Raw genomic sequence first — 24935 nt, forward strand, 5'->3', positions numbered from 1 at the left:
TTGATTTCCTTATACTTTATTGCCTCTAATGAGAATACTCATGTTTTCAGTTTGTGACAAACATTTTAAATTAGGTCACAACAATTAATTTCCAGTCATAGGATTTAAAATAACGTAATTGTAACTGGAATATATATATATATATATAATTTGACAGAAAAGCATAAAACAGACAAACTATTACTGTACATTGTTTTCCTCTAACGATTCCTCTGAATAATTAGTGAAATGTCACTGAAGTTTGCCAGAGCTAACATATTATTACACAGATGAGGGAAAATATATAACTTGTTTCCATCACCATCTCTTGCATACTATGTTGTTGCAAACCAAATGTCCCTGTGGGAAAATTCTATTAAGTTCTACTCTACATTACTCTGCTCTATCCAATTCTATTGAATCTCTCAGAGGGTCTAATCACAGCCCTGCTGCCTGCTGGCAACCATCCGACTAACATCAATGTTGCTGCTTGTGAAGATCTCCCTGGCTTTGTCGACGGTGGCAGCGGGGAGCGTGCGTGTGCGGCCCAGGATCCAGGCAAAGTCCATGTGGAACAGACGCAGGACATCGGTGCAGGAATAGATCAGCGCTGAGTTCTCATAGTCAGTGGAGAGGATCCAGTAAGGAGAGTAGGGCAGGACTGTTAGAGACACAGAGATGAGAAACAAACACATGAAGGCAAGACGCACAGGATCACATTACGTTTATTCCACTGATTATAACGTGATTGCAGTCGTGATGACTTCTTCAAACTGCAGGAAATGTAATTATCTCAAATGATGTCAAGATCAACAAAGTGGGATGAGATGGGCTAACAGGTCCAACTCATGACATCTCCTGACTTTCAAAAACAACCCCTACCATTTGAACTCTGTGGTGAGTGATCTCTACTGCTCAGTTTGTCCTTAAAGGCTAGCATCGTTTTTGTTGACCAATGAATGTAATTTGTTAGCTGGGAAGTCTACACACATGTTTAGTAGGGCACACTGTAGCAAAACATTTAGCAATGGAAAACAAACAAACAAAATCTCATTGGACAATTTCATGTAGTAGCTACCTCCCTGTTTTATATATACACTAGATGAGACAGGCCGCTGTTTCGAAGCCGCCGTGCCTCCATCTTGGAACTCCCCCACCGCTGTAAAAAAGACTTTAGAAGCTATAGAAAGTAATTTATTAATGTCTACATTCGTTTTTGCCATGTTTATTCAATATTATGTTCATGTTAATGCATATTTTTTATAATATTATGTGAGCATGAAAATAAAAATATAAAAATATATAATAATATATATTTTTGCAAGTTCTAATGTTACCTTCCCCACTGCAACCCAAAAAATACATACAATTCTGTCCTTGAAACATTTTATTGAAATACTGTAGAATTCCTTTGAACGACTGTTCCTTCTGGGGAGTGCCAATATGATGGCCGGTGGCTTCAAAGCCTCTCATTGGCCAATACAAAGCATCAGCAATTCAGGGTTTATTCCATTTCAAACAGTTTTCTCCCTACTGAACACGACCCTGGTTACACTTGTAAGAAGAAAAGGATTGGCTTAAACCAGAATAGACTGGAGCTCTTGAGGACCGGAGCTGGGCAGTGGTACTCCTGCCCTAGATGAGGTGTAGGACAAGTTCAGGCAGTACCTCCCTATTTAATGCAGTTTCTCCCTACTGAACACAACCCTGGTTGCCCTGCTCTACTGTAGTTATGGTGTAACAGCTGATCATAACACTCACCGTAAGAGTAGCTGATGCCTAACTTGGCTGGGTTCTTCAAGTCCTCTGTGACTCCTGTCCCCTCGATAGTCCTTAGCTCTCCCTTTCTGTCAAAGGTCACCAAAAGGTCAAAAGCATGAGATTCATATCAAAGGATTTCAACAGAAAGAACTGTACAGCAACTGAAATGATCTGCATGTCAACTGAAATTAGCTGATTTTAACTGAAATGAAATGTGCCACAACTGAAATAAACTGCATGGCTCACTACTTTGAATTTGCAAACAACATTGTTCATGATAAAAGTGTATGTAATCAAAAGGTGTATCTAGGGTTGAAAAATTCCTGTAACTTTCCCAATATTGCCTGGTTTTCCCAGAAGTATTACGAAATAAGCAGGAAATCTGAAATCTTCCAACCAGGATTTTTAGAAAACTGGAGAATTTAAATTACCTGAATTTTTCAATCCTAGGTGTACGTAATCTACTCACAATATTTCAGAGCTGACCACTCTAATGGTCTGATCAGCCTTCATGGAGAAGTTGGTCTCGATGCACTTCCCCTTCTCAAACTGGGCAGGCAGTTTGGCGATTTCAAACCATCTACCCATGAACTAGAACCATGGGTAAATAAACACATACACATTCCAAATTCTCAAAACCTCCAACTTAACATGTTGTTGTGCTTGTTGGTTCTTTCTGTGATAAAATGCTATACAAGTTATTTAAATAAATGATTATTATCATGAACATATCACAGTGAATGTCATTCTAAATCTACCTGTCTTACAAGATGAACACTAAACACTACATTAGTCATGGTCTCTTCATTTTCTGATTGACTGGCCATTCATGATTGGCAGTACAGTAGGTAAATGATCTTTGTCGATTGGTCAGGCAGGGGGTTAGTACCTTTTTCATGCTGAAGGCGGGCTGGACGGCTGGTTCCGGACAAGGCCCCCAGTGGGGAACTTGGGCACTGACGAGGGGCAGGAGGAGGAGAGGCAAGAGGAGGGCAAACAATGGCGTCATGGTCACAGGGGCAGCCGTCACCTGAAAATAATTACTATCAATCAACAGAGAAAACAAAGCTTTAAAAAAAGTACATTTTCTGAGGGACAACAGAGAGGAAGAGGCGAAGCGAGAGGTTTACTCCGCCCAAAATCTGTTCACGAAAATAAGTCCACGAAGTGAGGAACTTTTGTATGGAGGAGGTTAATGAGAGTGTAGAATTTGGTCAACAAAATGTTTTATCCTAATTTGCAACATGAGGCTTATTTGATCTAAAATAAGTTTCTTAATGGTTAGGTTGTTACAAATCACAGGCAGCCGGTGGCACCTTAAATGGGGAGAACGGGCTGGAACGGAATCAATGGAACGGCATCCAACACACATCAAGCATATGGTTTTCATGTGTTTGATACCATTCCATTTACTCCATTCCAGACATTATTATGAGCCGTTCTCCCCTATGCGGCCTCCTGAGTTTAGAAATGCACTGATATAAGTGGACGCACTTGGATTTTTGGCAACTTTTGAGTTGTGCCTGTTGCCATAGAGATATCTAGTTTTAGCATGGACATTTGAGTTGAGGGCTTCCACCATTTTAAAATAGTAAACTGGGTGGAGATTCCTATGAGTTTGGTGCGATCAGTCAATGAAGAAGAAAATTAACTACATTGTAAAATGGAGATAGCCTCAATAGTGCTTCCCATGCGGTCACAGATCTATAATGGCACAGATACAAAGATGAATTCTTTATCTACAGTACCTCTAGGGCCTGTTGTTCACATGTGTATCTGCCCTCTCATTGGCTAGAATGGTCCCACCTGATCTTGCCTCCTCCCACCTGCCTTCCATATTTGATGACATGCATTTCCATTGTTGGAGCGGTCACTTGACTATCTTGTCAATATAATAGAACATTTTTGGGGACAAGAAGTCAGTTCAGGAATAGGCATAATTGGTGAAACTGGCCTTAGATGTTGTTGTTGTCCATTTTACAAATAGAAAAATGGTTAAAGAGAGCAAACCACAGGATATTCCATCTCAAAGTGTTTTTTCATTGTCGATTCAAATAGTAAATGGAGAAAAGGAGGACAGATGACGCATCGGCCATCATTTCCTCAAATGCAAAATATTAACATATAATATCTCTATCTGTCATAAACGCAAAACATACAGTATCTCTGATATCTGTCTTAAAATGGCTGACAAATGTCACTCACACTTTCTCCTAATTAGTCACATTTTCAAGACAGAAAAAAAAGATTCTTTACAAAGAAAAAATAAAATCAATATAAATGTGTTTCAGCATCAACCATGTAACACACATCAATCATTGGGTTATTTTAAGTTCACTGCTATTTGTAAATAGACAGCTATATAGAGATCAGATTTGTTTCATTTCCCAGTCCCTGCTGTTGGTCTCTTCGTCTCAGATGACAAAGATATTCAGCAAACTCTACCTTATTTCTCTTGCTATGGTACCAACCAAATTCTACCGTTCATTTGAACTCCCCAAACAAGTTTTCTAATTTGAACATTGATAGAGTTCATTCATTCGAAACATTTATCTTTATATGAAATCCCATACAACAGCAAAAAGCACATCTTACCTCTTTCTCTCTGGTCAGGATATCTGGTCAATTCAGGTTGTGTATTTATAAGAGAAGCTTCTCTCTCCTGGGTCACGCCACACTGAAGTCTCTGTCATGAATGAACGTCTTTGTAGCACCCGAGGGCTTATTTCTGACATAAAGTAAACAATTAGCAAACTGGAGTCATGGGGACATACCAGAATAAAATTTATAAAACAATCTGGCAGGATGGCATAGGATGGAATAGATGGACTGGGATGGAATAGGATAGACTGGGATGGAATAGGATAGACTGAGATGGAATAGGATAGACTGGAATGGAATGGGATGGAATAGGATGGACTGGGATGGAATAGGATGGACTGGGATAGACTTGGATGGAATAGGATGGACTGGGATGGAATAGGATGGAATAGATGGAATGGGATGGAATGGGATGGAATAGGATGGACTGGGATGGAATGGGATGGAATAGGATGGAATGGGAAGGAATAGGATGGACTGGGATGGAATAGGATGGACTGGAATGGAATAGGATGGAATCGGATGGACTGGGATGGAATAGGATGGACTGGGATGGACAGCACTCTCTGGGACATTGTCGTGAAATATTAATGTCACACTTGGGGAAGATATCCAGGACCTTTATTTCTTTCTTCTTACTTAAATTCTGTTGTCTGTTCTTTTTTGTTGTTGTTGTATGGTTCACTGGGAAATGTTTGAGTAGCACTCTATTTAGCAGTGCAGACATGACTAGGTATTTACTAAGCAATTTGTTCTAACAAGCTCAGTCCACACAGTCATATTTGTTATTTAAACAAGACTTTGGAGGATGTCAAACTTTAATATAAGATGTAAGCTATGATTTTCAGGTGTGAATCAGAAAGAGTAACAAACACACAAATCTTTGCATGCAGGCATTTAATAAAATGACTTTTAAAGCATCATTCCACCCCAGTAGGGACCAGGGTGTAGCTGTCATAGTCAGTGGACAGCACCCAGTAGGGACCAGGGTGTAGCTGTCATAGTCAGTGGACAGCACCCAGTAGGGACCAGGGTGTAGCTGTCATAGTCGGTGGACAGCACCCAGTAGGGACCAGGGTGTAGCTGTCATAGTCGGTGGACAGCACCCAGTAGGGACCAGGGTGTTGCTGTCATAGTCGGTGGACAGCACCCAGTAGGGACCAGGGTGTAGCTGTCATAGTCGGTGGACAGCACCCAGTAGGGACCAGGGTGTAGCTGTCATAGTCGGTGGACAGCACCCAGTAGGGACCAGGGTGTAGCTGTCATAGTCGGTGGACAGCACCCAGTAGGGACCAGGGTGTAGCTGTCATAGTCGGTGGACAGCACCCAGTAGGGACCAGGGTGTAGCTGTCATAGTCGGTGGACAGCACCCAGTAGGGACCAGGGTGTAGCTGTCATAGTCGGTGGACAGCACCCAGTAGGGACCAGGGTGTAGCTGTCATAGTCGGTGGACAGCACCCAGTAGGGACCAGGGTGTAGCTGTCATAGTCGGTGGACAGCACCCAGTAGGGACCAGGGTGTAGCTGTCATAGTCGGTGGACAGCACCCAGTAGGGACCAGGGTGTAGCTGTCATAGTCGGTGGACAGCACCCAGTAGGGACCAGGGTGTAGCTGTCATAGTCGGTGGACAGCACCCAGTAGGGATCAGGGTGTAGCTGTCATAGTCGGTGGACAGCACCCAGTAGGGACCAGGGTGTAGCTGTCATAGTCGGTGGACAGCACCCAGTAGGGACCAGGGTGTAGCTGTCATAGTCGGTGGACAGCACCCAGTAGGGACCAGGGTGTAGCTGTCATAGTCGGTGGACAGCACCCATTAGGGACCAGGGTGTAGCTGTCATAGTCGGTGGACAGCACCCAGTAGGGACCAGGGTGTAGCTGTCATAGTCGGTGGACAGCACCCAGTAGGGACCAGGGTGTAGCTGTCATAGTCGGTGGACAGCACCCAGTAGGGACCAGGGTGTAGCTGTCATAGTCGGTGGACAGCACCCAGTAGGGACCAGGGTGTAGCTGTCATAGTCGGTGGACAGCACCCAGTAGGGACCAGGGTGTAGCTGTCATAGTCGGTGGACAGCACCCAGTAGGGCCCAGGGTGTAGCTGTCATAGTCGGTGGACAGCACCCAGTAGGGACCAGGGTGTAGCTGTCATAGTCGGTGGACAGCACCCAGTAGGGCCCAGGGTGTAGCTGTCATAGTCGGTGGACAGCACCCAGTAGGGACCAGGGTGTAGCTGTCATAGTCGGTGGACAGCACCCAGTAGGGACCAGGGTGTAGCTGTCATAGTCAGTGGACAGCACCCAGTAGGGACCAGGGTGTAGCTGTCATAGTCAGTGGACAGCACCCAGTAGGGACCAGGGTGTAGCGCAATACCCTCTGTAGTGCCTTGCGGTCGGAGGCCGAGCAGTTGCCATACCAGGCAGTGATGCAACCAGTCAGGATGCTCTCGATGTTGCAGCTGTAGAACCTTTTGAGGATCTGAGGACCCATGCCAAATCTTTTCAGTCTCCTGAGGGGGAATAGGTTTTGTCTTGCCCTCTTCACGACTGTCTTGGTGTGCTTGGACCATGTTAGATTGTTGGTGATGTGGACACCAAGGAACTTGAAGCTCTCAACCTGCTCCACTGCAGCCCCGTTGATGAGAATGGGGGCGTGCTCGGTCATTTTTTTCCTGTAGTCCACAATCAGCTCCTTTGTCTTGATCACATTGAGGGAAAGGTTGTTGTCCTGGCACCACACGGTCAGGTCTCTGACCTCCTCCCTATGGTCTGTCTCGTCGTTGTCAGGGGATCAGGCCTACCACTGTTGTGTCATCGGCAAACTTAATGATGGTGTTGGAATCGTGCCTGGCCGTGCTGTCATGAGTGAACAGGGAGTACATGGATACCTCACCATATGATGAACTGAGGAACATCTGGCCTTAACTAACATAACTAATTACTGTCAAATGTATGTTGATTCATATCAGTAGTATTGGCAAGTACTGGGAAATCATAATTAGTCATACTTTATTTTATTGTCGCTTATTTGCATAGTTTATGTGATTTTCTAAAAAAACTAAAACTTTTCATACAAAGTATTCGTTTTGAGACAGTAGACAATATAAATACACCAAGTATTCAGATAACTTCACTGATAATAATTGACTAATAATTGAACTCAAACCCAACCAACATTTAGTATGAAGCTCCTATACGGTACCTGTAATCACACAGCTCCACTGTGTAATGTGAAACATGTGTCAGTTACATGGATGTAGAACTTGCATAATTATGATTGACAGCCTTATACAACCACTAGACTGTCACGTGCTATCCTAAAGGGTGGCAGAACCCAGTGTGTAAGACAGCTGTGTACACACTCGGGGGGGGGGGGTCCGCTGTGTGAACGTGTTTGATAAAGGGGCGAAGGTAATCCCATCCTGGGACACTAGCTCCTGTTGATGGGCTCCAGGGGTCACGTCCTTACCGTTTACGTAAATGGCAAATAATGCAATGTCATTCACTGGTTTAAGCAGGTAAGTCATTGAGAACACATTCTCTTTAAAAACCTTTTACATCTAGACGTTCCGCTAGCGGAACACCTGCTCCAATATCCAATGATGGGCGTGGCGCGAAATACAAACTCCTCAAAATTCCGAAAACTTCAATTTTTCAAACATATGACTATTTTACACCATTTTAAAGACAAGACTCTCCTTTATCTAACCACACTGTCCGATTTCAAAAAGGCTTTACAACGAAAGCAAAACATTAGATTATGTCAGGAGAGTACCCAGTCAGAAATAATCACACCCATTTTTCAAGCTAGCATATAATGTCACAAAAACCAAAACCACAGCTAAATGCAGCACTAACCTTTGATGATCTTCATCAGATGACACTCCTAGGACATTATGTTATACAATACATGCATGTTTTGTTCAATCAAGTTCATATTTATATAAAAAAACAGCTTTTTACATTAGCATGTGACGTTCAGAACTAGCATTCCCACCGAACACTTCCGGTGAATTTACTAAATTACTCACGATAAACGTTCACAAAAAAACATAACAATTATTTTAAGAATTATAGATACAGAACTCCTTTATGCAATCGCGGTGTCCGATTTTAAAATAGCTTTTCGGTGAAAGCACATTTTGCAATATTCTGAGTAGATAGCCCTGCCATCACAGGCTAGCTATTTTGACACCCACCAAGTTTGGTACTCACCAAACTCAGATTTACTATAAGAAAAATTGGATTACCTTTGCTGTTCTTCGTCAGAATGCACTCCCAGGACTTCTACTTCAACAACAAATGTTGGTTTGGTTCCAAATAATTCATAGTTATATCCAAATAGCGGCGTTTTGTTAGTGCGTTCAAGACACTAGCCGAAGGGTGACGCGCCGGCGCGTTTCGTGACAAAAAAATTCAAAATATTCCATTACCGTACTTCGAAGCATGTCAAACGCTGTTTAAAATCAATTTTTATGCGATTTTTCTCGTAAAATAGCGATAATATTCCGACCGGGAGTCGTTGTTTTCGTTCAAAGACTGAAAATGTAAAATGGCCTCTTCACGTGCACGCGTGCGCCCGTCTCATTGTTCTCAGATCGACCACTATCCAAATGCGCTACTGTTTTTCAGGCAGGGGCTGCAAAGTCATCATTCAACGTTCTGGCGCCTTCTGAGAGCCTTAGAAAGTGTCACGTTACAGCAGAGATCCTCTGTTTTGGATAGAGATGACAAAGAAGGGCCAAGAAATGGTCAGACAGGGTACTTCCTGTACAGAATCTTCTCAGGTTTTGGCTTGCCATTTGAGTTCTGTTATACTCACAGACACCATTCAAACAGTTTTAGAAACTTGAGTGTTTTCTATTCAAAGCTACTAATTATATGCATATTCTAGTTTCTGGGCAGGAGTAATAACCAGATTAAATCGGGTACGTTTTTTATCCGGCCGTGAAAATACTGCCCCCTATCCATAACAAGTCAACAATAACACCCTGACAACCGCTATTCCTCCGCACCTTTGACATTATGCCTTGTATCACATCCGGCCGTCATTGGGAGTCCCATAGGGCGGGCGGCTCTGGCGGCTCCTGACTGGCGGGCGGCTCTGGCGGCTCCTGACTGGCGGGCGGCTCTGGCGTCTTAGTCCTGGGAGGCGGCTCTGGCGTCTTAGTCCTGGGAGGTGGCACAGGACGGACCAGGATGGGGAGACCCACTGGAGGCCTAGTCCTGGGAGGTGGCACAGGACGGACCAGGATGGGGAGACCCACTGGAGACCTGGTCCGTGGAGCAGGCACAGGACTGACCAGGATGGGGAGACCCACTGGAGGCCTGGTCCTGGGAGGTGGCACAGGACGGACCAGGATGGGGAGACCCACTGGAGGCCTGGTCCGAGGAGGAGGCACAGGATAAACCGGGCTGTGGGGGAGCACTGGAGTTCTGGTACGGACGCTCTTTACCCACACTCCAGGCTGAATGCCCACTTTGGCCCGGCACGGGCGGAGAGCAGGCATTGGGCGAACTGGACCCTCCCAGTGCTCTGGAGACACAGTGCGCAACGCCGGCGCAGGAAAACCTGGACCGAGGAGGCCCACTGGAGACCAGACGCGCTGAGCTGGCACCATCCGCCCTGGCTCGATGCCTGCACTCGCATGGCACTTGCGGGGGGCTGGTATGTAGCGCACCGGGCTTTGAACGCGCACTGGGGACACCGTGCGCTCCACAGCATAACACGGTGTCTTACCAGTACCACGCTGCTTCCGGTAAGCACGGGGAGTTGGCTCAGGTCTACCGCCTGACTCCACCAATCTCCCCGTGTGCCCCCCCCCCATTTTTTGGGGGGGGCTGCCTCCCGTGTCCGTTGTGCTCCCTTTCCTCATACCAGCGCCTCTCAGCTCTCGCCGCCTCGATCTCCCACTGCGGGCGGCGATAATCCCCAGCTTGAGCCCATGGTCCTTTCCCGTCCAGGATTTCCTCCCAAGTCCACGACTCCAGATAGCTTTTCTTCTGGTGCCTCCTTGTGCTGCTCCTTCCTCCGCTGCTTGGTCCGTTGTTGGTGGGTAATTCTGTAAGGGCTGTCGTGAGAGAGAGTAGACCAAGGTGCAGCGGAGTTAGTGTTCATCATTGAATATTTAATAAAGAAAGAACACTATACAAACAAAACAAGAAAACTGATAGCCAAACACTCCTGTCAGGTGCAAACACTAACAGAAACAATTACCCACAAAACCCAAAGGAGAAACATGCTCCTTATGTGTGACTCCCAATCAGCAACAACGAGCTTCAGCTGTGCCTGATTGGGAGCCACACACACACGGCCCAAAACAAAGAAATACCAAAACATAGAAAAAGGAACATAGAACGCCCACCCAATGTAACACCCTGGCCTAACCAAAATAAAGAACAAAAACCCCTCTCTATGGCCAGGGCGTTACAGGGTAGGCCATCATTGTAAATAAGAATTTGTTTTTATCTGACTTGCCTAGTTAAATAAAGGTTAAATAAATAAAAAAATACATTTAAAAAAAATAAACATTTAAAGACGACAATACCTTAGAAATAAAGTAATTCATGGTTTATAGTTGTGTTTCACCCCTGTCATGACATAAAATCAATGTGATATTGCATGATAAAATAGTAATTACACAATAACCTATGGAATTCCTTGGTATTCATTCAAACAATGATCACTTGACACCGTTTGGTACCAGGCAAGTAGTAACCAATTGTGTTGAGTTATGATAAATACAATTTTTAGGGTTTGTAAAGGTGGTAACAACCCAAAAAACATGAATATCCTAAGCTACAAACCTCCATGTCATGATAAGCAAAACCTTCTCTTTGGATTCGTTATCAACGGATTGATAAAATAAGACATAGGGAATTGACAAGATCTTTGAAAAGAAGATTACAAACTGAAGTGCTTAATGCAACTTTTGCTGCTGCAAATGTTGACAAGATAAAATAACGACGATCTTTCAAGATCTTTCAGGATTCTGACAAGATATTAATCAATATTCTATAAGATCTTTAAAGAGTCAAGATCCTGCAATCATCACACACATTATACTACTAGCGAGCATTTGGTCTCCCTTGATAAAAAAAGTATAAAACAATAGCCAATCAGTGTTGAGCTAAACTAAGTGTGCTCAACTGTGATTTTTGAAAATATTTTTGGTTAAAAAAAAATCTTTAACCTTTATTTAACTAGGCAAGTCAGTTAAAAACAAATTCTTATTTACAATGACGGCCTACTCCGGCCAAACCTGGACGATGCTGGGCCAATTGTGCACCGCCCTATGGGACTCCCAATCACGGCCGGATGTGATACAGCCTGGATTCGAACCAGAGACTGTAGTGACGCCTCTTGCACTGAGAATGCAGTGCCTTAGACCGCTGGTTCACCCCCAAAAAAGTGTCAATAGGAAGCCTGTTTGGATTTGGCTTCACTCCTATCACATCTCTTCAAGAGAAATACGTAATTGACAGAAACAACTTTGTCGCATCTCTTGTGTTGTTGTCCTCTGGTGGCTAGGTAGCTAAAATTAACCTTTTTCTAAATTAGCCATGGATGGAGATAGGGATTTGGCCCTTTTGGTTTTACTCAATTCTCCGTACTGGCCAATGATTATAAAGGTGATTCTGATCCAACCATAAATTCATACACATTGTGGCCCTGGACTGAGAGGATGGATGTTCAGTATGTAGCTTGATGTAGTAGGCTACTGTTAACTAGCTGGCTAATCGCTAACGTTGCCCATGAAAGGAAGTTAGGCTAGCAAGCAAGCATTTTAGCCAGGTAGCCTAGGACAACAACAAATAAAAGCTTGTACAGATTGACGGAGTCATAGAATGTTTCACCAACATGAAAGAGAGGAGGATGGCATTTCTCTACATGTAGGTTGAGTTAACATGTTTTTTCTACTTGCAAAACACACACACACACACACACACACACACACACACACACACAGAAATCAGTCCATGGACAGTCACATTATATTTAGCTTACATTGATTGGACAAAATGTTTTTTAGTATCTTTTAATTGTCACTGTATTACACTAAGCATAGCTAGGTGATTTGATGATGTTGAAATGAACCAACAGGTTATAGAGCAAACAACACAATTATCACAACACATAGATTGTAATATGGCTTTTTTGCGGCGCGTAGCTTCCCCAGTGATGTTACCCACACACCTCTACTGATTTCCATTACAGCATATTGGATGACTGTCATTCACATTCCATTCACCCAGCTCAATGTAACATCGATAGGTTTAGGCTACTACATGATACCCAAATTTTCCCTGTACCCATCATGTTGCTACAACCTAGCCTATAAATAAAAGTTTACAATGTAGTTGCACAGGTCGAGATTTTGAATAATTAAGGTGACAGACAGGGACACATTCAATTCTGCATTGCACACTCTTGCCTGCATCTAACTGATCTAGGGTGTAATCATTAGTCCAACAGTTGTAAATAATAGTTTCTATTGGACAAATTCAGGTATTTTTATCCCCGTTTCATTCTGAATTCTTCTGTTAAGATTTTTTTTTTCAATAGTATCGGTGGGAATCAAAACACCCCTGATCACACGCAAACAGCTCACTTTCATAGCAGCCACATAAAAACAGCATGATCACTTTGCTCGTTGTATACAGTGCATTCAAAAAGTATTCAGACACCTTCACTTTTTCCAAATTTTGTTACGTTACAGCCTTATTCTAAAATTGATTAAATAGTTTTTTCCCCTCATCAATCTACACACAATACCCCATAATGACAAAGCAAAAACAGGTTTTTAGAAATGTTAGCAAATAAAAAATATATAAAAAATTATGGAAATATCACATTTACATAAGTATTCAGACCCTTTACTCAGTATCAAATCAAATGTATTTATATAGCCCTTCTTACATCAGCTGATATCTCAAAGTGCTGTACAGAAACCCAGCCTAAAACCCCAAACAGCAAGCAATGCAGGTGTAGAAGCGCAGTGGCTAGGAAAAACTCCCTAGAAAGGCCAAAATCTAGGAAGAAACCTAGAGAGGAACCAGGCTGTGAGGGGTGGCCAGTCCTCTTCTGGCTGTGCCGGGTGGAGATTATAACAGAACATGGCCAAGATGTTCAAATGTTCATAAATGACCAGCATGGTCAAATAATAATAATCACAGTAGTTGTCGAGGGTGCAACATGTCAGCACCTCAGGAGTAAATGTCAGTTGGCTTTTCATAGCCGATCATTGAGAGTATTTCTACCGCTCCTGCTGTCTCTAGAGAGTTGAAAACAGCAGGTCTGGGACAGGTAGCACGTCCGGTGAACAGGTCAGGGTTCCATAGCCGCAGGCAGAGCAGTTGAAACTGGAGCAGCAGCACGGCCAGGTGGACTGGGGACAGCAAGGAGTCATCATGCCAGGTAGTCCTGAGGCATGGTCCTTGGGCTCAGGTCCTCCGAGAGAGAGAAAGAAAGAGAGAGAGAATTAGAGAGAGCATACTTAAATTCACACAGGACACCAGATAAGACAGGAGAAATACTCCAGATATAACAGACTGACCCTAGCCCCCCGACACATAAACTACTGCAGCATAAATACTGGAGGCTGAGACAGGAGGGGTCAGGAGACACTGTGGCCCCATCCGAAGAAACCCCCGGACAGGCCCAAACAGGCAGGATATAACCCCACCCACTTTGCCAAAGCACAGCCTCCACACCACTAGAGGGATATTTTCAACCACCAACTTACCATCCTGAGACAAGGCCGACTATAGCCCACAAATATCTCCGCCACGGCACCACCCAAGGGGGGGCGCCAACCCAGACAGGAAGACTACGTCAGTGACTCAACCCACTCAAGTGACGCACCCCTCCTAGGGGCATGGAAGAGCACCAGTAAGCCAGTGACTCAGCACCTTCAACTTTGTTGAAACACCTTTGGCAGCGATTTCAGCCTTGAGTCTTCTTGGGTATGACGCTACAAGCTTGGCACACCTGTATTTGGCTAGTTTCTCCCATTCTTCTCTGCAGATCCTCTCAAGCTCTGTCAGGTTGGATGGGGAGCTCCAAGCTATTTTCAGGTCTCTCCAGAGATGTTCGATCGGGTTCAAGTCCGGGCTCTGGCTGGGCCACTCAAGGACATTCAGAGACTTGTCCAGAAGCCTTCGCCCCAGTCTGAGGTCCAGAGCGCTCTGGAGCAGGTTTTCATCAAGGATCTCTCTGTACTTTGCTCCGTTCATCTTTCCCTCGATCCTGACTAGTCTCCCAGTCCCTGCCTCTGAAAAACATCCCCACAGCATGATGCTGCCACCACCATTCTTCACCGTAGTGATGGTGCCAGGTTTCCTCCAGACGTAACGCTTGGCGTTCAGGCCAAAGAGTTCAATGTTGGATTCATCAGACCAGAGAATCTTGTTTCTCATGGTCTGAGAGTCCTTTAGGTGCCTTTTGGCAAACTCTAAGCGGGCTGTCATGTGCCTTTTACTGTGGAATGGCTTCCGTCTGGCCACTACCATAAGGTCTGATTGGTGGAGTGTTGCAGCGATGGCTGTCATTATGGAAGTTTCTCCCATCTCCACAGAGGAACTCTTGAGCTCTGTCAGAGTGGCTTTCGGGTTCTTGGTCACCTTCACCCTGACCAAGGCCCTTCACCCCCGATTTCTCAATTTGGCCGTGCAGCCAGCTCTAGGAAGAGTCTTGGTGGTTCCAAAGTTCTTCCATTTAAGAATGATGGAGTCTGCTGTGTTCTTGGAAACATTTTTGGTACCCTTCCCCAGAACTGTGCCTCGAAACAATCCTGTCTTGGAGCTCTATGGATAATTCCTTCGACCTCATGGCTTGATTTTTGCTCTGACATGCACTGTCAACTGTGGGACTTTTATATAAACAGGTGTGTGCCTTTCCAAATCATGTCCAATCAATGAAATGTACCACAGGTGAACTCTAATCAAGTTGTAGAAACATATCAAGGATGACCAATGGAAACAGCCTGAGCCCAGTTTTCAATCTCATAGAAAAGGGTCTGAATACTTAGCAGATGTTCTTATCCAAAGCGGCTAGGAAATTTGATCCAGCAACCTTTCAATTACTGGCCCAGTGCTCTTAACCATTATGCTACCTGCCACCCTTGGGACAACATATAAAAAAAAAAAAATTGTCTTCTATTCCGCTAAAATGGTCCTCACAAAATCAACCCCTATATAAGCCCCTTTGCAACCCCAGTTAAGAAATGTTCAAAATAATTGTAGTCAAATGGATGAGGGGATCAAATGAAACGCTTTGGTGCACATTTTCGCAAGTCATAGCTTGAATACTGGCAATATTTTGCAATGGTAAAGAATCTAAGAAAGTGGTAAGAAGTCAAGTTACACTTCTGCCTGTGTAGAAACACACTGTGTATTAACATGTTATTACTTAGTACTTTGGTAGAGCATGGCGCTTGCAACGGCAGGATTGTGTGGGTTTGATTCCCGCCAGGGTCACCAACACGGAAAATTGATGCACTCACAACTGTAAGTCGGTTTGAATAAAAGCATCTTCAAAATGGCGTGTTATTTCAGTTGTGTAACAACCGAAACCACTAACATGTAAGTCACTAGCAGAGTCAGCCAGGAGTTTGTTTCCACAAGGTCCATTTGAACAGGTGCCATACTCCCAACCCTAATACAAACACTAACACACACACTCTCAATTCTGGAATTCTGAGAAAACCCGACATGAAAGCCATGCGTCAGCCACATAACTAATGAGTTTGACGTATAAATAGGCGTCTATAACCCACTGAACATCACTGAAACAGGTTGATCTTCTGAACAAGTGCAGGTAAGTGGGACCCATTCCCCCTGTCTCTCTCTCTCTCTCTCTCTCTGATTCTTGAAGCTCTGCGATTTCCCATTGCCTGAAGAATGACGCTGTGCACACTGTAGGTCTGTAGTTGTTAGGCACAATGCATTGCATTCGTAACGTACTTCTGACATAAAATTGACGTATCTTGACCAGTGTCTAGGATAATTGTTTATACAGTATGTTGTTCTGTTTCCTAAAAGGTTTTGATATGAATTAATCACTGTATATTTGAAGTCAATTTGCATTGTCCTCCAATGGAGTTGGTGAAAATGTCTCTACTTTTCTGCGCATGTGTCTGTTCCTACCCAGGACCCAAGATGCAGGCTCTACACGTTCTCTCTCTGACTCTGCTGTCTATTCTGACCGCTAACGCCCAAACCTTACGCCCTGGAAAATGCCCCCAACCTCCCGTCCAAGCTAACTTCGACGCCGCCAGGGTGACTATACATAACTTTTATTACTGTATTTGAAGTTGCTCTTATGCATATGCAGTAGCATTGTAATTAATTGAGTGATAACATGGAATTGCGTGTATGCATGTGTAGTAACAGTGTCATTACTTGAGTAACAATGTATTCCACAGCAGGCTGCTGAGGGGAGAAAAGCTCATAATAATGTCCGGAACGGAGCAAATGGAATGGCATCAAATACATAGAAACCATGTGTTTGACGTGTTTGATACCATTCCACCAGTTCTGCTCCAGACATTACCATGAGCCCGTCCTCCCCAATCAAGGTGCTACCAACCTCCTGTGTTGTATTCATAAATTGTTACCTATTCATTTAGTAATTGTTTTGTCATTACATAGTAATGCTTTTGAGAATTTGTGTTATTACACAAGTGGAAGAGAGATTGTTCCTATTTCCACTTTAATTAAAAAAACGATGAATACAATGTTATTACAGCATTACTACACAGGTATACAGCAACTTCTATCTACTTTAAGTGTGACCAAAATGTCGCCTTCGATCAAACCACTGGTATGTTGTGAGCTGCAGGTATGGATAAAGCCATGGAGGAGTAGGGTAAAGTTGCCCCTAGATGCTGATCTTGGGGTCAGTTTTGCAACCATTCCCAACAAATGGTTAAGTTTAGGATTGGGGCAGGGGAAGCTGATCCTAGATCTGTACACAGGGGAAACCTAACCCCTGAGCTCTAAGCCATACCATAGCATCACATTGTCATATGACCTTTGACCTTTGTCTTTGACAACAGTATCTGGGCAAGTGGTACGAGATCAAGAAGCTCCCTGCCGTCTTCCAGAAGGGCGAGTGTACCACAGCTACCTACTCCCTGGAGAGCCCCGGAGTCGTTGGTGTGCTCAACAGGGAGCTGCTGTACGTGCATTAAAGAGTTCAAGTTAAAACGTTTTTAAAAAGTACATTTTTTATTTATTTTTTACATTCAACTGAGACTCAGCGATATGACGTTCCCACGAGCAGCAATGCAGATGTAGATGAGTGCAATGCAAGATGATGCACTCGTAGAGTATCACAGAGTACCTGTGCATGGGTGCGTTTCCATAGCTGCGATGTGATAGCTGCCTGATCTGAAGCAACAGAGAAGTTTTGCCTCGTGCTTCAATGCTGTTAGTTATTGTAGGAAATCATGCATCGCTGACTTCACCTTTAAAGAGATAGTCAAAATTCAATGTTTGTATCTCATTCCAGGAGAGCAGACTACCTTTTATTAACCCAAGTCTGAGCCTCCTATTCAATCAAGTACATGTAATGGAAATCCGCACTGTAGGTTTACTCAGAATGGTAGGTTAAGGACAGGTGGGACGTGATGTCATTAGCCAATGAAAATGTCCGCAGCTTACGTAGTGGTGAGTCGGTTAACAAGGTTATCACCTCAGCTATAGCATAAACATTCCCAAGTGAATGTGTGCTGTTTTCCTTTATCTGCCATTGATTGAGTAGGGGCCCATGAGTCAGTAGGCCTCATGAAACGCCATTGTTGAATGTGTTTAACCTCTAACCTCTCTCTCCCTTTTTTTCTCTCTCAGTGCTGATAACACTGTCAGTGTTATCACTGGCTATGCTAAGGCCAAGGACCCCTCTGAGCCCGCCAAGCTGGAAGTCACCTTCTTCGAGGGTAAACACACATCAAGTCTAATATACTTGTCTCAACATTCTCGTGAGGTAGACCTAAATAAGTCCATTTGACTTCTTAAGTGGTCTGCTTCTGACCCATGTCTGGTCTGACCCTGTATGTGTATGTATAGCGTTTATGTAGTGGGCTGTGTAGTGTTAGCGCACGGTCAGGCAAACATATTGACAGGATACACTTCCACACTCCATCCCCCAGGGGGCAGCAGCAACCTTGTCCAGATGCTGAGCCTTGTTGATAAGCACATCAGGTGCTGCCAATGAAGGTGATGGTCAGTCATAGTAGCAGCTGGTAAGATGTAAAGCTGTAAGGCTGCTTGGTTTGTTTGGTGGCCATGAGGCCTTTCCTTTGTTTTTGTCTTTAGTTTGGACATGCCTTTGGTATTTTTCCTTTTTGTACATATTCACATTTCATCATCTAAACAAATAATAGTCTTCTTGGATGACCAAGAGGTCAAGAAAGACTGAGCTGGCCCTGGACCAAGGTAAGGTTGCTGTCTCCCTGAGCACGTGTACATTCAACACCAAGGCATATACACAGATGTCTCACAGAAATGGACACATTCAGGTTACAGAGCATGTAACTAGGCCTAGGACCCCTAGACAAAGCGAGTGCAACAATATCCTTAGGCTAGTTATGGGTTTAGTAACAATATTTATATTCATATGGACCTCTGTAGAAAAATGTAAAATTATAACCCAGATATTTATTTTAATTGTTCTCGTAAATAAACTACTAAATGTATTTTAATATGTTTTCCTCTCCTGCAGACTCTCCCCCTGGCAACTATTGGGTTCTGTCCACTGACTACGAGGGCCACTCCGTGGTCTACAGCTGCACCGACATCCTGGGCACCTTCCATGCTGACTTTGCCTGGATCCTGAGCAGAGAGTCCACCCTGTCTGAGGAGAAACTGGAGGAGCTGTACAACGTGTTCACCTCCAATGGCATCGACATCGACGGGATGACCGTCACCAACCAGAGCCAAGAGCTGTGCGCCGACATGCCTCTGTGGGCCTAAGAGACATGATTCAGTCTACAACATACGTATGATTTGCATTCATAACATAACATGGCATGCACATAGACTGCTGTACAACGTCCAATGGTTGATACCTGCATGGTTGTTTGGTGTTTGGTCTGTATATGTTATCTTATGAGGAAATGCAATAAAATTATACTAGAAACGTTTATCTGGTGTGAATGTGTACTTTTTCTGACTAGTATTTATAATGATTCCAATCACCTCGCTGTTCAGTGAGGTGACTGTATAAAATGGAAGCTTTTGTCACATTCAGCAAGCAAATGTATGATTTACAAAAGAGAAACCAGTCCAATGATGCAACAAAGGCATAAAAAACATTCTCTGTCACCTTATATGACAATATTGCTACCATATGCATTACATATTGTCTCACAAGTAAATAGGTATTTAGAGATGAGTGTCCTACTGTGAATTCACATGCTCAGTACAGTATATCTTTTTTTTCCTAAACTGATTTGAAGCACTAGATGGCACTATGACCGTGGCGGAATTCAGACTCTGTACCCTTCTCCCTGACGTCTGCACATGCTCCCACCATTATCCATTGTCCGCCATACTTGGTTACACGACTAACACTTGTGGGGGCCCTTTTTGTACTGTAATCATAGTACAAGTTAAGTAAATATATTATTTATATGTATTTATCACAAATAGATCCAGATTTTCTATTACAGTAATACAAGTAAATATTAGGGGCAATATGTTATGTACTGTAATAGTACTGCGATGTGTCCAAAAGCAACAGGGACGCCTGTTACTCCAGGATTAGGCTTCTAAATATATAAGTGATTGTGTGTGCTGTATTTATTCTGTTGAAAAAGAAAAAAATATAATAATTACAGTGAAATTTGAATGCATTGTTTACCTTTGAAGCATTATAGAGGCTTAGCACTGTTATTGGACAGCCCTGTCGTGAGCCTTTATCTCATGCTGTCCAGTCTCTGGGAACAAACCATGGAATTTATAGCTAGAGCTCTTTATAAGGCTAAACCCACTTCACAGTGACTACATAATACAGGGTGCAAACAAGCCGAACAGAAATCCCAGCTTACACCAGGGAGATTCTTAAATTAGCGGTTTAGCTAAGTATCTTAATACTTTGTTTACTTAATTCCTAAGTCCTTTATTAGTGAGTTCCTCTTCTTTTTTGGGGATGAAGTGAGCATTCCCCTCACAATATGGTTGTCTGGTTTGACAGCCCCTCCCCCACAGGCAGACAGACAGACAGAAACCGTTCACAAACGGTTATCTTTCTGGTTCAACAGCCTCATGTGGAGCCTTCTCAGGGTCCAGGCCACTCTTTTTATATTTTAATTCAAAGCATTGCCACAAAAGGCAAACATAATTAAAATACATGTGAGGATCAGTCTGGCCTGCACTCCTATAGATGTGGTAAAGAGAATATCAAATTCTACCAAAACAATGGAAATGCCACTCACGTGTCCCCCCTTTTGGGAAAGATTTAGAATCTTCTCATTGCCCCCATCAAAATTAGTCTGCATTTAGGCCAGAGTTTCCCAAAATCAGTCCTGTGGACCCCAAAGGGTGTACATTTTGTTTTTGCCCTAGCACTACACAGCTGATTCAAATAATCAACTAATCATCAAGCTTTGATTATTTGAATCAGCTGTGTAGAGCTAAAGCAAAAACAAAATGTACACCCTTTGGGATCCCCAGGACCGAGTTTGGGAAATGCTGATTTAGGCTATTGTTTATATGTGTTTCACAGCAGGCTGCTGATTGGAGGCTCACAATAACATCCAGGAACAGAGCGAATGGAATCGGATCAAACACATGGAAACCATGTTTTTGATGTATTTGATACCATTCCATTAATTACGCTCCAGCCATTACCACGAGTCGGTCCTCCCTAATTTAGGTTCCACCAACATCCGGTGATGTGTATTTCACATTATTTTGAGGTAAAAACCAGAGTGTAATTCTATACTATTATATTATATATTTTTTATTTTTTTAAATTATCCCAGCCACCATCCCCACAGGAGGGCTTTTGCCTTTTGGTAGGCCGTCATTGTAAATAAGAATTTTTTCTTAATTGACTTGCCTAGTTAAATAAAGGTAAAAAATACATTTTAAAAAAAATGCTTGTATGTCAACCCCAATACATGTTCACGTCATCGTTACTAATCAACTGCATTACAGTTAAAAAACAGAGTTAACTCCCACCACCAATTTCTAGTTTCTACAAATGGGAGTTATTATTTAGCAGACATTTTTTCGAACCCTGAAAATGACTATATCTAAATATTATTCTGCGAAAACAGCCAAATATATCCAAATAGGATTTTAATAACCACATTGTGGGCCTGTTAGAACACCAAAATCATGACAGATTTGAAGAATATCCACTCTGTGAGATCAGATTTTTTGAGTTTGCGCCAATGCCAGCGTCCTTGTTCTTTCCCCCACGTTCTGCATTCCAGTGATCTCATTGGTCCCCCAACGATGAAATCAGAGCGGAATATGGATCTGTACCCATCCGTTTGCTAGTCACACACAATATCTCATACCCCACTGGCCCGATTTTGACGAAACTTGGGTGAATGATGCATCTTGTCATATAGATCTGCTATTTACAAAATTGCACTGATTGGCCCAAGGGAGGGGGGGGGCTATAGTAATCAACTGAAATTCTAAACTTTGAACAAGCATATCTCCTGTCCCTTTTGAGCTATATATGCCTCTCTTCACAAAAGTTGCAAGATCAAATCCCCGAGCTGACAAATGAAAAAATCTGTTGTTCTGCCCCTGAACAAGGCAGTTAACCCACTGTTCCGAGGATGTCACTGAAAATAAGAATTTGTTCTTAACTGACTTGCCTAGTACAATAAAACACATTTCCCATAAGGATCCATAAGCTCTGCCCATTCACGAACAGTGAACAACATCTATGGGCCCTGTAATTCCATACAGTTGACATAAGATTTGATTGTTGTTTGTTCTCTCATTAATCCATATTATTGAATAATTGTCACTAATTGTCCCAAGTTGGGGCACTGCATCATTTGTGGGGGATGACATGTTTACTGTTTCCTTGTTACTCTTGGTTAGACAGCTGTACATGAACCAGCCATTTACACTCCTCTTTCAAAATGGAGACATACATGTCATTCCTCTCAAGGTTGAGGATAGCATGTACTATTGCACTATTTCTAACACGGCATGTAATTCGAGCAACAAGTTTCCCATAAGGACGTACATTGAGTGTACAAAACATTAGGAACACCTCCCTAATATTGAGTTGCACCTCCTTTTGCCCTCAGAACAGCCTCAATTCGTTGGGGCATGGACTCTACAAGGTGTCGAAAGCGTTCCACAGGGATGCTGGTCCTTGATGACTCCAATGCTTTCCATAGTTGTGTCAAGTTGGCTGGATATCCTTTGGGTGGTGGACCATTCTTGATACATACGGGAAAATGTTGAGCGTGAAAAACCCAGCAGAATTGCAGTTCTTGACACAGACCGGTGCGCCTGGCACCTACTACCATACCCCGTTCAAAGGCACTTAAATATTTTGTCTTGCTCATTCACCCTCTGAATGGCACACACACAATCCATGTCTCAAATGTCTCAAAGCTCAACTGTCCCCTCCCATTCATCTACACTGATTGAAGTGGATTTTACAGGTGACATCAATAAGGGATCATAGCTTTCACCTGGTCAGTGTATGTCATGGAAATAGCAGGTGTTCCTAATGTTTAGTACACTCAGTGTTGTTTTGATAAAATGCTGCTACTCTTCCTTCCTATATGATTTGATGACACTACATAAACGCCTGGTCTTTTGTCAAGAACATTTGCACAATGATAGGTCACTCCAAGGTCACTCCGATTGACCAAATGGTGACTTATATGTGGCTATGGCGTGCTTGGCCCCCGCAATTGCTGCTTGCAGCTATATATTTTTTATAATTGATATTCCAAGAGGGGGCTCTGCATCATTTGTGGGGGATGACATGTTTACTGTTTCCTTGTTATCCTTGTATTCCTGTTCAAGAAAGTTTGGAATTTTGGAATGTTCAACTGTTCAAATTCATGGAAAATTCTTCAGTCAGACAGTTGATACAAGACTCAAAATGACAGTCTGTAAAACCTGGAGGATTTACAAACTGTTTTTCAACTTGAGGTAAGCAAGCAAAGCATTTAATGTATAATGTATTTAAGTTCAGAATAATATTTCTTCAAAGACCCTTTTCTGTGTTTGCAAACATTTCCAGCACGAGAGCGATGAGCGCAAGTTGTTGGAGGAACAAGAGCGAGTTATTTTAGAACGGCAGCAAAAAAAGCCTCTATTTACATGTTGCATGTTACTTTTGGATTATAATTGGATTTTAAGTCTCGTAAGAATGTCCTGCTTAATATACTGCTCAAAAAAATAAAGGGAACACTTAAACAACACATCCTTGATCTGAATGAAAGAAATAATCTTATTAAATACTTTTTTCTTTACATAGTTGAATGTGCTGACAACAAAATCACACAAAAATAATCAATGGAAATCCAATTTATCAACCCATGGATGTCTGGATTTGGAGTCACACTCAAAATTAAAGTGGAAAACCACACTACAGGCTGATCCAACTTTGATGAAATGTCCTTAAAACAAGTCAAAATGAGGCGCAGTAGTGTGTGTGGCCTCCACGTGCCTGTATGACCTCCCTACAACGCCTGGGCATGCTCCTGATGAGGTGGCGGATGGTCTCCTGAGGGATCTCCTCCCAGACCTGGACTAAAGGATCCGCCAACTCCTGGACAGTCTGTGTTGCAACGTGGCGTTGGTGGATGGAGCGAGACATGATGTCCCAGATGTGCTCAATTGGATTCAGGTCTGGGGAACGGGCGGGCCAGTCCATAGCATCAATGCCTTCCTCTTGCAGGAACTGCTGACACACTCCAGCCACATGAGGTCTAGCATTGTCTTGCATTAGGAGGAACCCAGGGCCAACCGCACCAGCATATGGTCTCACAAGGGGTCTGAGGATCTCATCTCGGTACCTAATGGCAGTCAGGCTACCTCTGGCGAGCACATGGAGGGCTGTGCGGCCCCCCAAAGAAATGCCACCCCACACCATGACTGACCCACCGCCAAACCGGTCATGCTGGAGGATGTTGCAGGCAGCAGAACGTTCTCCACGGCGTCTCCAGACTCTGTCACGTCTGTCATGTGCTCAGTGTGAACCTGCTTTCATCTGTGAAGAGCACAGGGTGCCAGTGGCAGATTTGCCAATCTTGGTGTTCTCTGGCAAATGCCAAACGTCCTGCACGGTGTTGGGCTGTAAGCACAACCCCCACCTGTGGACGTTGGGCCCTCATACCACCCTCATGGAGTCTGTTTCTGACCGTTTGAGTAGACACATGCACATTTGTGGCCTGCTGGAGGTCATTATGCAGGGCTCTGGCAGTGCTCCTCCTGCTCCTCCTTGCACAAAGGCGGAGGTAGCGGTCCTGCTGCTGGGTTGTTGCCCTCCTACGGCCTCCTCCACGTCTCCTGATGTACTGGCCTGTCTCCTGGTAGCGCCTCCATGCTCTGGACACTACGCTGACAGACACAGCAAACCTTCTTGCCACAGCTCGCATTGAT

General features: G+C 43.6%; 2 protein-coding genes across 2 annotated transcripts; one reads left to right on the forward strand and one right to left on the reverse strand.

Moving 5' to 3' along the window:
• apoda.1 (apolipoprotein Da, duplicate 1) lies at positions 1-4442 on the reverse strand. Its single transcript, XM_014189389.2, has 5 exons — positions 4336-4442; positions 2630-2783; positions 2210-2331; positions 1741-1826; positions 1-640 (listed from the first exon to the last, which is right to left on the reverse strand). Exons 2-5 carry the CDS (start codon positions 2747-2749, stop codon positions 414-416), a joined length of 555 nt encoding a protein of 184 aa, XP_014044864.1. The 5' UTR covers positions 2750-2783; positions 4336-4442; the 3' UTR covers positions 1-413.
• An 11546-nt stretch (positions 4443-15988) lies between these two features.
• Positions 15989-19480, forward strand: LOC106598598 (apolipoprotein D-like). Its single transcript, XM_014189629.2, has 5 exons — positions 15989-16152; positions 16486-16613; positions 17393-17514; positions 18186-18274; positions 19060-19480. Exons 2-5 carry the CDS (start codon positions 16494-16496, stop codon positions 19308-19310), a joined length of 582 nt encoding a protein of 193 aa, XP_014045104.2. The 5' UTR covers positions 15989-16152; positions 16486-16493; the 3' UTR covers positions 19311-19480.
• Positions 19481-24935: the final 5455 nt, after the last annotated feature.

This window comes from Salmo salar, chromosome ssa03, assembly GCF_905237065.1.
Source record: "Salmo salar chromosome ssa03, Ssal_v3.1, whole genome shotgun sequence".
In the NCBI taxonomy this organism is placed as follows: Eukaryota; Metazoa; Chordata; class Actinopteri; order Salmoniformes; family Salmonidae; genus Salmo; species Salmo salar.